Source organism: Coregonus clupeaformis, chromosome 10 (assembly GCF_020615455.1).
Source record: "Coregonus clupeaformis isolate EN_2021a chromosome 10, ASM2061545v1, whole genome shotgun sequence".
NCBI lineage: Eukaryota > Metazoa > Chordata > Actinopteri > Salmoniformes > Salmonidae > Coregonus > Coregonus clupeaformis.
In genome coordinates this window covers 63,485,956-63,502,089 of record NC_059201.1, presented here as the reverse complement: position 1 = coordinate 63,502,089, position 16,134 = coordinate 63,485,956, and the positions used below count along the sequence as shown (strand labels likewise).

Here is a 16,134-nt window from a genome sequence, read left to right as displayed (position 1 = left end):
ATTTCAGACAACGTATTCCTTCAGAGCATAATGCAGGGGTTAATTTATCATCAAGACTGATGCACAGATATGGAAAAGCGATCAAAATATTTTATTATCATAAAAAAACATCAGGATGAATCCTGGAATGGGCGTCCTTTGGACAAGAGAGGCATGAGTTTTATGTACAGAATAGTGTAGAACAATTAATAAAGACATCCCACATTATGTGCTTAAATCAGGTTATATGTGTGTGTCCTCAGAAAGACAGCGAGAAGGTTCTGTAGGACAGGTTGGTGAATACGTCTATCTGGTGACTGCTTCCACCTACTGTCAGCACCTGGAACAGCAAAGAAAACAGAACACAACATGTACTGAAGCTTTGATATGATGTGGACAAAACAATTTACTACATTTTAGTCATTAGTATACTTTTTTCGTACTGGTATCCCTTGGTAATCGAACCTACAACCCTGGTGTTGCAAGGGCCACGCTCTACCAACTGTGCCACACAGGATTTATGAACGAGAACAGGAAGACAACAAGGGCGATGAGTGAAGGAGGAAATTTAACCTGAGGGGTTGGATGAGTAATGTAGAGTGTTCAGATGGTCTGTCTAAAGACGCTTACCCTGTGTTCAGTGCTGTTGAGGTTAAGTGCCAGCGTGTTGAGGGAGTGGGGGGTGCAGGGGATCTGAGCCTTTACCTCTCCCCCCAGGAGACAGTGGGACACACACTGGCCCTCACCCACCGACAAGATCTACAGGTGGGGGGGGGAGAGGTCACAAATACACACACTGAGAGAAAGACAAACCCATAAACTCTCTTTCTTCCTTCCCACACACAGTCTGACCCACACACACCCACCCTGAAGATCACACACACTCTTATCTCACCATGTCCTGGTAAAAGTTGGCTTGTCGCTGGCATCCAGAGAGAGGGAAGATGGAGGTGGGTGACATGGAGCGGAGGTGCCATAGAGAGAGGGATGGGCCTCCTCCACAGAGCTGGTGGGGGAAAATAAGGGACAGGGGTTAGGGAGAATTATTTAATTACATTAAAGGAGATCAAATTGCAGGAGGAAATGATGAGTAATGATACAGTATCTGAATTGGGGAGAAAACATTTCTGGCATCTCGACTTTTCATCCTGAAGGAGTAAAAGATAACAGCTTGAGACATTCAACAGGTGGAGTCGACCCTAATGTATCGCCACGGCAACCACACTGATAACAACATAAGTGCCACATTTCATACTGAGGTACTGAACAAGTCTGGACCAGTGTTGCCAACTCCTCAGTAAGGAAAGTAACTATTGGCTGCCCTAAAAGTCGCAAATTTACGTCATCACCTAATTTGCATAATTGGCCATGTGCATGTAATTGTGATGGACACGGTAGGAGAGGAATAACGTCGTGGGAGAGACAAAAAGTGAGTAAAAAGCTGCGCGAGGACTGGGCCGCCTGTGAGTGCTTTGGGACGAGGGGGGGGGCTCCCATCCCCACAGCAGCACCCGCTGCTCGTTGAGAAGAGAAGAAGAGTAAGAATGATACGTGCTTTCACGTCAGTCTCCAATAACACCAGAAAAAGTCACTAGATTTGTCGCTAGTCGCTTTTTTTTTATGTGTAGCTAGAGGGGTCTGAATACTCGCTAAATATAGCGACAAAGTCGCTAAATTGGCAACGCTGGTCTGGACAATGCCTAGAAAGAGAGCGAGCTCATCCGATGAGGAAGGGACTGTTAATAGAGAAGGAAAAAACAACTAATCGCAAGGGCTGCCCTTTCCTCACCATCCAATCAGAGTCGGTCGTCAGGCAGCTGATCCACTTGCCATATTGGGGGCGTGCGCAGTCCTAGGAAGAGAGAGAGGGCGTGAGACAGAGAAGTGAGAGAGTAGTTTGATGTGTATTTTGTTCCGCAATCTGCAGAAAGGTGCCATAAAATAGGGATGTCAAATGTTCAGCCTGCTGCTCGGCAGGCCCCATGAACGCTCTATTGTAGACTGCCTGTCTGGTTAAATTGTGTTTAGGAGCATTTTTTAATCTCTAAAAATGGTTAAACTAGTGAGAAATGTGATAATTGAAAAAGTCTGTTAGTTTGCTTAATTTACTTTCATCGTAAATTAAGATAATTATTTTGCCATCTCTAATTAATGTATATTATACAATTTCCATGATATGGACAGTATGTGTTACTACATTACACAAGCTAACGTTTTGACCACATCGAATTGGGGGGGAATTACCTATCCTTTTCCCTCAGATTGGTGATGTTAGTTTCAAAGTTTATATTCAACACGATGACAAAAGATAAATTGCTTTAAACTGATCAATATCTTTGGTTTTGTACTGTAGATTTTATCATTGGGGTCGCAGGACTTAGAAGGCAGCCATCATTTTCTTTCTCAAATGGCATGGATAATTTGGGGGGGGTCGCTCTATGAAAGACGCTAGCAGCACATCAATACACAGACGTGACAGTCAAACGATCACTTAAATAGCAACCAACCGTTGTCACTGTTGATAGCCTATGGAGGGTCGTGATTAGTTGAAAGTGTTTTTTCCCCCCCTTCTCCATGATGGCAGCCTCCCAAAATCAACATCCACCATTCCAAAATATAGATAGAAGCCTTCTACAAATTATAATCTAACCAACAACGTATAAGTTATTCCAAGTTTCTATGTGGCCTTTGAATAGTGTTAGTTTAAACAGCGCTACACACCCAAATGTTATATTGATTTCAGCGTGATATCGATGGAAGTGATTAACAAAAAAGTATTGCGTTACCCTTACCACGTTGGCGACCCACTTGAATCAAAATACAACTTCAAAATGTAGCGGTCTTCTACAAATTCTCCTCTAACCAGTGATGTACACATTATTCCCAGATTCCATGTGGTTTTTGAGCTGTGTTAGTTTTAACAGGACATGCAGCATTACTATTACATTTTAGTCATCAAGAGCAGACGCTCTTATGCAGTGACTTACAGTTTACAGTAGTGTGCATACATTTTCGTACTGGTCCCCCATGGGAATTGAGCCCACAACCCTGGCGTTGCAAGTACCATGCTCTACCAACAACCTCGCGAGACCTCATCTCCCTCCTCTTGCGCAATTGATTTCAATGTGATAATCGATAGGAGTGATTGACAAAACAGTGTAGTTTGTCTTTCTGTTTTGGTGACCCCTGTACCAAAATGCAACATTCCATTCCAAAATGTAGCCGACTGTGTTCTGCAGGTTTTCCTCTAACCAATGATGTAAACATCTATCCAGTTTCCATGTGGTTTTTGAGCCATGGTAAGCGCATCCCCACGTTAAAAAAAAACTCCTTTAAAAAAACACAAGTAATATGATTACTATTGTTGCACATGTATCTGTAGATAGTAATTTTTTTGTTTCGTTTTCAATAGATCAAACTGTTTCTGCATATTGGTTATTGATTTTGACAACTTAAAACTGTGTTTTGACATTGTGCTATTTATCAATATGTCTTGTCAACAGGAAGCAACAACAGCATCATTTTCAACTTAAGTTTTAGGAATATATCAATTGAACTTTCAACATTAATTTCCAATGGTACTGTACTTAAATCAGGTAACAACTGCTTAATGACTACAAAAATATGCTGTGATTTATTTATTTTGATGATAACAGAAATCACCAAAACAGGTTTGCCCTGCCTACATATAAACATGTTTTTGGTGAAACAAAATTACTTAAGATCTACTTTTGCATGTATGAAAGATGCTACATTATAACTTCTGTACATATGGAGGGAAGGGGCAGGCACCCACCCACCCATCCCAATACCATACCTCATATTTGTAGACCTCAATGCAGTGCACGGATTGGCCGGTCCTGCAGTCTGGAGGCGGCGTTCAGAGAGTGAGATACATGACAACACTACAGTATAATGTAATACAGCCATGCATTGATTCCAGATGTGTCAGTCACTGACAGCGGAACCTGAGGCAGTGATAGGTTGATACGTCCGTCACTCACCCCATATCCTGACAGCGCCGTCCTCACCCCCAGAGAGGATCTCCCCCTCCCTCTCTCTCACACTCAGACAGTGGATGTAGTCTGTATGACCCTGCAGAACTGACTGGGGGAGGGAGGGAGAGAGAGCAATAAAGAGATCGAACATAAAGGTTAAGTGTGGGATAGCGAAAGAGGGAGGGATCAAGAGAGAGAGAGAGAATTGGAAGAAAGAGAGGAAGAGAAATTAAAAGATGTAGCAACAAATAATATTTATATCAATGTTCAACATCACATGGCTGAATCTTGAGACAGAATCGCAGCAATTTTCAAACCTTAAAGACGCCACTTTCCAGATCCATTATGTGGATGTTATTGTCCCCTCCTCCAATCACTAGACTGTTCTCCTGAGAGAGAGAGAGAGAGAGAGAGAGAGATAACTCATGACATGAATTTAATAGAGAACTTGTCTCAGTGGAGTGAGGTACTTAATGAATCTGACAAGTGTCTGTGTACTCACTGTGGGATTGACGGTCATAGCATTGATCTCTGGGATCTCCAGGCTGGACCTGAAAAGAGGAGCATTTATGAAACACACTTGTTGGCTACAAGCATCAGACAGCAAAGAAACATCTGGAGATAAAATAACCAACACACATGTACACTTTCTTGTGTTTTCTCAAAACAAACTTACGGCTGATTGGTGCCTTACTTGTAATTTGGCCTCCTTGTCCAAGCAGCCTTGGTATTCTGGAAGAGAGAGACACAAAGAGTTGGTCTATGTCACATACCGCCATAGACTGTATAGAAATACATACTGTTCACACTAAACAGCCATTCTATTTTGGTAGGCTTGCTTTATCTTGTAACAGCCTTACCCGCTTGATAAGCTCCGCCCAGCTCCAGGCGCTGATCTCACCATTGCCGGCACTCAGGAGGTGAGAGTCCATGGAGAAGAGAGAGAAGACGGGCCCCTCGTGAGCTGAGAGAGAATAAACGAGGGAGGGGAAGAAAGACAGAAAGTTAAACAACAGAAGAGGGGTAAGAGGGGCATAATGGGAGAGAGTCTAGGGATGAAGGGTGAGATACAGCATGTCTTGAAAGCTATTTCACACTGGTGTTCTACCATAAAGTAGCAAGTAGAGAAGGTTTGAACACATCAAAGGCAAGAGACTGACCAGTAAATGTGAGGATGGGTTTCTGGCTCAGATCTGTAGCATCTGGGCTAAGTGCTGAGGAGAGACTGGGGGAAATGATAACATGAACAGAATAGCATTTTACTGTAAAGAACCAACGTAAATAAGATACATGAGACTTGTGCACTGCAGATAAAAATGTGCTTTGTCCATTCAAACATTTAAATGACCAATTTTTATTGCAAGGACAAGCTGATTACGTCATCTCTGTTCACATCATTGTATTTTACACTAGTCAAAGTGCAAGCAGCCAGTAAACTTCATGTCTGGTCTCACCTGAATACAGCTATTTCGCCGTAGTTGTTGCCGGCGGCTAGGAAGCGACCACAGGGAGAGAAACTCTGGGAGAACACGGACATGTGGAGGTGCTGGACGAAGAACACAGTGACGCATAGCTAATGTATTTAAGATATCAAATTTATAAAAGCAATAGCAGCATTTTAAAACATATTGAATGGGCATGATACTACTAGCTAGATGTTTAACGTTACAATAACATTAGCTAACAAATGTAACTAGCCAGATGACTAATAACATATGTCTGTAAGCGTTCATGTAACTAGTGCAAACGAACTAACTAGCTACGATCACATTGCTAGCAATCGTGTTAACTTCGCTATCTGAGGAGGCGACTTGATTACCGTTAATTGCATTACTATTCCTGATATGCTCAGAAGAGAACAGTGTAAATGCATAGCTGGTAGAAATTGTTACCTCGACAGGACCCATTGTGCTGACGAATATACAGTTTTAAGCGTTAGAAAATATAAATATTGTTGAGCTCAACTACTGTTAGCGAATTTCGTGTTTCCCATTTAAACCAAACAGTCGCCAAAATATGACGTCAGAGCACATTTTACAAGCATTCTGGGACATGACGTCACTGAAGCGATAGATGCCACAGATATAACAATGAGACAGATATTTCACCGGATGTATAAATGTGAAGCATCCCGTTGGCGTTTCCACTCCACTACCAAATATGGTGATGAGAGGAAGCCCAGTGGCCGGCAGTGGGAGAAGATGGAGCGAGATTGATTTTGGTCGACATTCTGCTAATTTTCTTATCGATTAAACATTTAATCTCCATACAGTTTTCTGTTTCCAAAACTAGAATCTGTAACAAACCAAGTGGACTGCGTTTTGTAGACTTTACCTACCCGTAGCCAAAGTTTCTAAAAATTGCTTTGTTTAGAAGGAGTGCTGGGCGAATTGAGTTATTCCACACGCGCACTTCACATAGTAGGCGTTCCCAAACGGAAATATGCAAATAAATGCTAAAACACGCCAATAGACTCTCATTAGCTCGTGCTTGGCTCTGCCCACTATGATTGCTCCCACTTTAAACGACAGGCTCAGGTCTATATTGGGTTAGTTATAAAAAATATTTGTAGAGGCTGTGGTTGCACCAGAGATACTATAAGAAAGAAGTTGCATTTACTCTTTTACCATCAGTAGCTAGGTTTCCATCCAATTGGCGACAGATTTTTATGTGAATGTTCTAAAATCCGCATAAAAACAATATGCGCATTTTCCCAGAAGAGATGTTTCCATCAAATTGACTTGTTGCATGTAAAAAAAACAGTGCGTGATCACATAGTGCACATACAAATAATTTATCCGTTTAAATTCCCATGTACCGAATAAACAATACAAGTGAAATGGGTTTCCATCGCATTTTCAACTCTACTGATGGTTTTCTCATAATTTTTTTTGCATTATATAGCAAGTGTGCCCACTCTGGTATTGGCACGTGGGCTCTAGCCAACAGCTCGCAGATAAGAGTGCGAGCCTACATGATGAGATTATTACGGACAAAAGAGCTAGATTGTTTGTATTTGTCAAACGGCAGCAAAGCATCGATGATCATATCACCAGAATAAGACCCTCAATATTTATTGGAAAGGAGCATCATTTGAGTTTTTCACCTTGCACTTTCACCACCCTGTGAAATCCATCATTTATTTAATCTGTAGCCTAATAAACTGCATCCTTTCCCAAGTGTGCAACTGCAGCCCGCAATTCGGGGTGTTCCTGCATGTGGGCATTCCTGCATCTGCAGGAACGCCCCACCCCCTCGAGCATTCCATTGGTTCCTGCATGAGCACATTGTTTCCTGCATGAACGCCCCCGCCTCCTACCTGCTGTGTACCGGACTAGCTGGCTAAAGTAGTAGTGTCTTTCGCATCTGCCTGCCGAACAGCTTCTCTCGCTGTCGTTAACAGAACTGCTACGGGAAAACAGTGCCCGACGGGCGCGAACTACCGTTGTCGCCCCCGCCCCTTCTGTGGAGTTTATCAGCGGCTGACATCCAACGTTATTGTGCATTAACGCCACCTACTGTACTGGAGCGCCCCCGCCTGTCCTAGTTTCAAAATTGACCAATATAAGTATAAAGAGGGGTTCCTGCAAATGCAGGAATGGCCGCAATTGCACACTTCGAGATGCTTCCCCGACTAGTCGTAGCGGGAGGACAACACGTTATCTCGTGACTCCAAGTTTACTGAAATGGTTATGTCAATATTTGTGCATAAGAGTCTCTCGCATAATTCATTTTACTGACACAAAAAGATCCCACCTTGTCTAGTGTATTTTGTTTTGTCAACATTTGGAAAGTTTACCGACAAATGTTCTGTTACGATCAGGCCTGTCATTATATTTTTTTATCCAACATGTACTTTACTCGCCATTGTTGGGTTCTATTTTCTAATAATTGGATTGAAGTGATGAATAGCTTAGAAGGAATGCATTAATGAGGAGCATAGGTTTGAACTATACTGATATAAATTGTTTCACATAACAGGCTGTAATTCATGTGTGGAACGTTAGGGGAAGGACAGATAAGACTTGTATTTCTTACAGATACGAACACTGCCTCTTTGTTGTCTGTGAACCGTTGTCTGTGAACCGTCCTTGGATGTAGGAACGTACAGTCTTTTGGGTGCTGACTACAGGTTATTATGATAGCAACTTATGCCTGGGAACGGTGGAGCGCCAAGGGGTGGGACTAACACGTGCGCCAACGGATTGGCTGAGTAAAGTCTAAACCACACTCAGTCCTTTACTCTGATTGGCCAACAGAAGAGGTGGGAACTCTCTGTCAGAGTATTTGAGAAAGTACCTGTAAACAATGGTTTAGTTCTCTGAGTGCCCTGCGTGGTATCTCAGCGGACCCGTATATACGAACCTTCATACTTATCATACATACATTTTGCATATAATAAATTAAGCTTGGATTGAAGATCTCTTGATTCTTATTCCAATACCAGATTTGAATTACGCAATTTCTAACAATTGGTGACCTCCGACTGTGATCTGGTAGCGGAACTTCGCTGGAATTCACCCAGCCTATTGGACATCACTGTCGTCGAACTGTGTGTTTCACAAAGTGCCCGGGCTTCTAAAAACACTGGTAAGCAGACACCTATTGTTTATATAACTAAAGTTCTGCATATTGGCTTTATCCAAATTAATTTTGTGAAACACCTGTTTGATGTAAGTGAACCCTATTGTACTATAAATAACAATTACAGTATACTATTTCGATTTCATAATATACTATGCAAATGTTTGATAATTCTGATGGTTAAACCCATGGAATAGTAGAGGTGGCTGTGTGCCCCATAGTAGAGGTGGCTGTGTGCCCCATAGTAGAGGTGGCTGTGTGCCCCATAGTAGAGGTGGCTGTGTGCCCCATAGTAGAGGTGGCTGTGTGCCCCATAGTAGAGGAGGCTGTGTGCCCCATTGTATACCTTTGTTATCTGTGTGTCCTAAGAAACTTTAGTTGTGTGACAAAGAATTACGATTGTGTGTCGAGTGTAAGTGTGTCATTTATGACTGTGTGATAGGATTATGACTGTGTTTTTTTTATTTTTTTTATTTTATTTTTTTATTTCACCTTTATTTAACCAGGTAAGCCAGTTGAGAACAGGTTCTCATTTACAACTGCGACCTGGCCAAGATAAAGCAAAGTAGTGCAATAAAAACAACACAGAGTTACATATGGGGTAAAGAAAAAACATAAAGTCAGAAAATACAACAGAAAATATATATACAGTGTGTGCAAATGTAGCAAGTTATGGAGGTAAGGCAATAAATGGGCTATAGTGCAGAATAATTACAATAGTATTAACACTGGAATGCTAGATGTGCAAGAGATTATGTGCAAATAGAGATACTGGGGTGCAAAAGAGCAAATTAAATAACAATATAGGGATGAGGTAGTTGGGTGGGCTAATTTCAGATGGGCTGTGTACAGGTGCAGTGATCGGTAAGGTGCTCTGACAACTGATGCTTAAAGTTATTGGGGGAGATAAGAGTCTCCAGCTTCAGAGATTTTTGCAATTCGTTCCAGTCATTGGCAGCAGAGAACTGGAAGGAATGGCGGCCAAAGGAGGTGTTGGCTTTGGGAATGACCAGTGAGATATACCTGCTGGAGCGCAGACTACGGGTGGGTGCTGCTATGGTGACCAATGAGCTAAGATAGGGCGGGGATTTGCCTAGCAGTGATTTATAGATGGCCTGGAGCCAGTGGGTTTGACGACTGAACATGTAGTGAGGACCAGCCAACAAGAGCGTACAGGTCACAGTGGTGGGTAGTGTATGGGGCTTTGGAGACAAAACGGATGGCACTGTGATAGACTACATCCAATTTGCTGAGTAGAGTGTTGGAGGCTATTTTGTAAATGACATCGCCGAAGTCAAGGATCGGTAGGATAGTCAGTTTTACGAGGGCATGTTTGGCAGCATGAGTGAAGGAGGCTTTGTTGCGAAATAGGAAGCCGATTCTAGATTTAACTTTGGATTGGAGATTCTTTATGTGAGTCTGGAAGTTGAGTTTACAGTCTAACCAGACACCTAGATATTTGTAGTTGTCCACATACTCTAGGTCAGACCCGTCGAGAGTGGTGATTCTAGTCGGGTGGGCGGGTGCTAGCAGCGTTCGATTGAAAAGCATGCATTTAGTTTTACTGTGTATTGTGAGTGAGTGTGATAACTGTGTACTATTTTTGCTGTGTGATAACTGTATACTACGTTTAACTGTGTAATAACTGTGTACCATTTTGGCTGAGAATACAAACAATATTTTAAAACAGTAAATAATGAGAATTACAATTAGGAAATAAAGTTTAAATTGTGCAAACGTTAACAAAAGACACCCATAGGAGGTACTTTAAATAAATAGGCAGTGCGACGCTATGGCACATATCAGTTCAGACTAGATATGACTAAGTTCAAAGGAGACACTTAAAATTCTTTAAGACGGGTGACGTATGCATGAGAGTGTGAATGATAAACCTGTATACCTTGATAGAAAACTAATTGGGAATCAAAGACGTCTGTGCCTGTCCAAACTGTATACATTTGGGGATAACTGTTGGGTTTGTGGTTGCTTAAAACCGTATAACCTGTTATTGATGTTTGACATAGCATAATACTGGTTTTGAATAGTTGTGTTGAAGCAATTCGGTTTATTATTTGATTTAATGTTTGATGTTTGACATAGCATAATACTGGTTTTAGGTGCTTGGGTTGAGGCTTTTTGGTTTACTATTTGATTTAACGTTTGATGTTTGACCCTGCAAAATACTGGTTAAACAATTAGACTGAAATAATTCGGTTTATCGTTGAAATATAAATATGCACCAACTTTAACTAATTAGGTGGGAATGATTTGATTTAAATAAATAGACTAAAGTACTTTAAATAACGGCAGAATATTGGGAACACTAAAACGAAAAACAGCTCTTCAAAAGAGCCTACTCCCACCGAACACTGGAGAGAGAGTTGCGAGGGGAGGGGCTGGAGAGAGCGAAAGTGTGGCTTTTGGAGCCATGATAGACTGGGAGTTGGCTGGGAACACCACGGGGTGATTATTTGAGAGGTGCCTGGGGGTTTCTGACGATGGATATTCTGAACTTGCTCACCCGAACGTAGACGTACGTCATGGGTGGGAAAGTGGAGAATATTTACATTTGCATTTTTTGTAATTTGGCAGACGCTCTTGTCCAGAGCGACTTGCAGGAGCGATTGGGGTTGAGTGCCTTGCTCGAGGGCACATCGGCAGATTTTTCGCCTGGTCGGCTCGGGGATTGGAACCGGCGACCTCTCGGTTGTTGGCGCGGCGCTATTGATCACTAAGCTGCCTGCCGCCCCATATGAGTTTAAGGTTGTGGCGTTGTTTAATCATGTGATAAGGTTTAATGACTAATCGGACCATAACTAATGTGGTTATGGAAGTAATATATCAATAGTGGAGAACCAATAGGGGGCTCCATTGAACTATTATGGTTTATTTGGCATTTCGGTGGCATGAGGCGAAGTCAACGGCTGGTGTGGGTGGTGACCGGATGCTACTGAGTATTTAGTTTGGTAATGTTGAATGGACTATTTGTAGCGTGTTTTGGGGTTAAATAGAAAAACTAACTTATTCAATAGGGAATGGGTGAAGGGAGAGAGAGTTTTTTGCTGAGGTGAAAGCTACTGCGATTTTCATTTGGTGACATCACTTTCTCTATGAACTGGGAGTAGTTACTTTGAGAGCATCGCAGATGGTGTGGAGTGACTGGCGATGTATCTAAAGGTCCCTGGTTCGAACACAGGTAGGGACAGTAGACAAAGCTTTCGCAGTGGGGCTATATACCTAGATTACTATGTGGATTGAGAAATGTGAAAGGTTGAATTAGATAGCTTAAATAGAAGTATTCTAGAAAGGTCTATGAAAATATGTTATAAGGTTACCATGCGCTTTCCCCGAAGGAGCAAGGGGAGGGTGAGAGACAGTACAGTTCAGATGGTAGGAACATCATTAAATGTATGCTTATCAACGATAGCAAGTATTTGTTTATTAATTAGGGCATAATCAGAGAGAACAGTTAAATAAATTGAATAGCGAACTGAAATGGGTTAGCGGGAAAATATAAATTTTTGGTACATTTTAGAACGATAATGTATTTTGGTTACGTGGATGCAAGTGACATTGGCTGTTGTGATGGGGGAATAGCGCCAGCCTGTGGTGGGTTCTGGAATTGTTACATAAAACAAACTTATATTTTAAACTAAAGTGATGGAGTAGGCTACAATTATAACATTATCAGAAAAAAGGCACAATTTAATGTGAAATAGTTATTACAATTATTATCATTGATCCAGTAATGATATAAGGATAGTAGAGGAAGGCAGGGGATTTAATCTCATTTAGGGAAGTTATATTAGGAAGAAAATACCATAAATGAGGGAACATTTGATGTAACCGTGATTGTATTGGCTAAAAACTCAAATATGACATTTACAGGGGGGACAGGAACAATAGAAGGGGAGACAGATTTTCCTAGGGGTTGAACAAATAATTGATAATGGATCATTTGAGATGAGATCACATGTAGCAGAGTTAGGGTAATCAATTAAATAATCATTGTATACTCGAGGAATTTTGAGTGGTTTTATGGATTAGTTATGAGGAATTAGATTGATACAAACAATTATTGATGGGTTAAGACTGGGGATATCTGTATCATGTTTTGTGTGTACTCCCATTTTTTGATTATAACCAGGAGAAAGAGATTAGCTCATCTCGTTGGAATGTTGCCCAGGGCTAGGGGGGAGCAGTAGAGAAGTTAGGCAGTATTTAGGTCATAAAAGTGAGCTACCAAATTAACTGAGGCTGGCCACACTAGTAAATTCTAAAGGCATGAGAGGAGGACTTTAAGATAGTTTATTTTACTAAGTTGAAGGTAATTTATAGTACTGTGAAAATTGTGAAGAAGATTATAATTTGGTAATAATATATTTGATTTGAACCATTAAATAACAGAAGACAGAGTGGAGGGATGGCAATTGGATAATGAATTACCAATATTACCTAAGTGATTGTTTAGGTAGGTAAATAATATAAAAATTTAATAGACACATGGGCAAATCATGTGTCAAATGGGGGATGGATGGTATGGTAGGAGATGGTAGGATTAAATAATAAATGTATACGAAGGAGAGGACAAAATACTAAAAAAAAAAAAAAAAAAGATTAGAAATTGAGAGCTCAACATGTATGTGTGAAGATAGTTTATTAACCACACCCGTATGTAAGAGGTTTTGTGCCCCACAGGTGAACTAAAGGAGAAGGCGACCCACTCTATCTAACCAGGAGACTGGGTGTGGATCCAGTCCCTAAAAGAAGAAAAACTGGAAGCAGGCCTGTTGGGAAGGGCCCTATCAAGTCCTATTAGATCCATCTGGGTGCATGTCACTCACTGCAAAAAGGTAAACCCAGCTACACCTGACGAACAAACACAGAGTTAGGAGAAAGAACCGATCACCACTAGGGCTCGGGGGTTGGCTCCTTAACGAAGATTCCCTTACCCTGTCTGATCATCCCTGTGTGAGTTCGATAGAAGGTGAAGCAATGGGTTGGCCTCTGGCGTCTGACATGTTCTCAGGGCGAGGGTGGGGATTCACAGGTCTCCCGACGGTAGGTAGCTGTCTGATTGTGGGGGCCATATTCCTCACACACACACACCCTCCTGATCAGCCAAAAGTAGTAGTTAACCTAACACAAGTTGAAAAGGCATAGGAGACAGCTAGACGTAGGGAAAGGGGAAGTACTAGGGACTTTAGGGAAGGACATCACCATATGTATGTCACCATGTACATCCTGGGACTATGTAGTTGCTTATACCAAGCGGGGGGGGATATGTCAATCTCCATACACAGTTTAGGGACAGGTGTAGTATTGTGAAAGTAGGGAATTATCAGAAATGGCAGTGCGACCCATATAAGGGTAGGTACTGTCTGAAAGTCTGAATTATGCTAAAACAGATTACAGACCTGACAAGTGAGATATCCTCTTCAACTGGGGCACCCTATAGAGTAAACCTCTCTGAGGGAGGTAGTGAGACAGTGCAAACTATAGACCTGAAGGAAGTAGTACAGATGGAGACGGAGTAAATAGATTTTAACCTGTGGTTGGAATGGATTCAAACCAAGGTTGACAACTACTCCGTTCCCCTTGACAGGCTTTAACTCTCTGTCAGGTTTATCCTCCATGCAAGCCACCTGGGAATGTGGTGAAAGAGTCTTGTAGTAACTTGAACTATCTGTTTCCCCCGATAACAAAGTCATCCCGACCTGGGTTGCCTCCGTTTGAAGTCACAGGGGATTCTTATTGTTTTTCTAGGACTAATAAGATAGGATACAGGGTAAGGCATCTTAGCTCCTGCTCCCACACAGAGAATGTCACAACTAAAAGAGACCATGACTAATCTCTCCTCTTTGTTGCAGCCAGAGGATTTTAGGAACCAAAACCAGGCCCGTGCTGACATCTGATGGTTGTGTGGTGATAACTGATTGTGAACTCACCTACATACGCAAACAATCAAATGTGTCAGAGACTGGTGAGTTGTCACGTAGAAAGTAGGACCTCCTCCCGGGATCCTTTGATGAAAGGATATATATTGATGGGATCCACAATCAGATCGCAGCTGGGTTTGAATCAAGTATTTTCTGGTGGTCAACAATTAATAAAAATGTAGATTGGATAAATCACACTCGTGATGCAATAAAGGGATTAGCTGAGCAGACAGCGGCAACTAGCTTAATGACATGGCAGAATAGAATAGCTTTAGATATGCTTTTGGCTGAGCGGGACGGGGTTTGTGTTCTGTTTGGATCTATGTGCTGTACTTTCATCCCCAAACAATACAGCACCGGACGGGTCCGTGACCATCACCACGCTGGCGAACGAACTGGCTGAGAACTCTGGTATTGATAGCTCCATAAACGGTTGGTTTGATAACATATTTGGTAAATGGAAAACTATTGTTGTAACTATTCTGGGTGAAGTTATAGCTTCTATGGGTATACTTGTTCTTTGTGGATGTTGTCTTATTTCCTGTGTCTGAGGTTTGGTGAGAAAAGGAGATGGGGAAGGTGGTTTCCCAACAGATGGTGAGATACGGCCCAATCCCGGACTCCGACCTAAGGAATGAAACCAGGCTTGGTGGAGTGACACTCTAGAGGGTGTCTAAAGGGGGCCAAAATGTACTTCCCTGTTGGTGTTTTATGTTTTAATAATCTTATGTTTTGTGTTCTATTAATCCTGTGTTTTATGCTTTATTAATCAAGTTAACCATTGGGAATGTTTGTCTTTCCTTATGTGAAGGTTTGAAGTTCCTGGGTGACTGGTAGCCAACCGTTTGCAAGTTGGGTGTAGATGGAAGGACTGAGAGTTTTTATTTTTCAGTATCATTATTGCCTATTAATAAAAGTGTGATTCTTTTTGTTTGTATTGTATTTTAATGAGTGACACCCTAGAGGGTGTCAAAAGGGGGATTGTTGGGTTCTATTTTCTAATAATTGGATTGAAGTGATGAATAGCTTAGAAGGAATGCATTAATGAGGAGCATAGGTTTGAACTATACTGATATAAATTGTTTCACATAACAGGCTGTGATTCATGTGTGGAACGTTAGGGGAAGGACAGATAAGACTTGTATTTCTTACAGATACGAACACTGCCTCTGTTGTCTGTGAACCGTTGTCTGTGAACCGTCCTTGGATGTAGGAACGTACAGTCTTTTGGGTGCTGACTACAGGTTATTATGATAGCAACTTATGCCTGGGAACGGTGGAGCGCCAAGGGGTGGGACTAACACGTGCGCCAACGGATTGGCTGAGTAAAGTCTAAACCACACTCAGTCCTTTACTCTGATTGGCCAACAGAAGAGGTGGGAACTCTCTGTCAGAGTATTTGAGAAAGTACCTGTAAACAATGGTTTAGTTCTCTGAGTGCCCTGCGTGGTATCTCAGCGGACCCGTATATACGAACCTTCATACTTATCATACATACATTTTGCATATAATAAATTAAGCTTGGATTGAAGATCTCTTGATTCTTATTCCAATACCAGATTTGAATTACGCAATTTCTAACACCATTAAAAAGGATGGATGGAAACCTGGTTAGTGATTGCACTTGTTTTTAC

The 16,134-nt window shown here is 41.7% G+C and overlaps 1 protein-coding gene across 1 annotated transcript; it reads right to left on the bottom strand.

The window, feature by feature from the left end:
- Positions 1–70: 70 nt before the first annotated feature.
- On the bottom strand, positions 71–6,002 carry LOC121550328 (THO complex subunit 6 homolog). The gene is made up of 13 exons (XM_041862554.2): positions 5,870–6,002; positions 5,432–5,523; positions 5,138–5,202; positions 4,838–4,941; positions 4,672–4,709; positions 4,480–4,528; positions 4,295–4,366; positions 3,984–4,086; positions 3,797–3,846; positions 1,769–1,831; positions 875–985; positions 610–738; positions 71–319 (listed from the first exon to the last, which is right to left on the bottom strand). The coding sequence occupies exons 1-13, from the start codon at positions 5,882–5,884 to the stop codon at positions 239–241; spliced, it is 972 nt and encodes a 323-aa protein (XP_041718488.2). The 5' UTR covers positions 5,885–6,002; the 3' UTR covers positions 71–238.
- Between the last annotated feature and the right edge of the window lie 10,132 nt (positions 6,003–16,134).

Excerpts from the sequence above, each read along its gene's own strand:
- LOC121550328 (XM_041862554.2), bottom strand. Across the intron at positions 1,832-3,796 it reads TTGAGGTCTACAAATATGAG|GACTGCGCACGCCCCCAATA; the intron begins GTATGGTATTGG and ends CTCTCTTCCTAG. Across the intron at positions 739-874 it reads CCAACTTTTACCAGGACATG|ATCTTGTCGGTGGGTGAGGG; the intron begins GTGAGATAAGAG and ends CCCCACCTGTAG.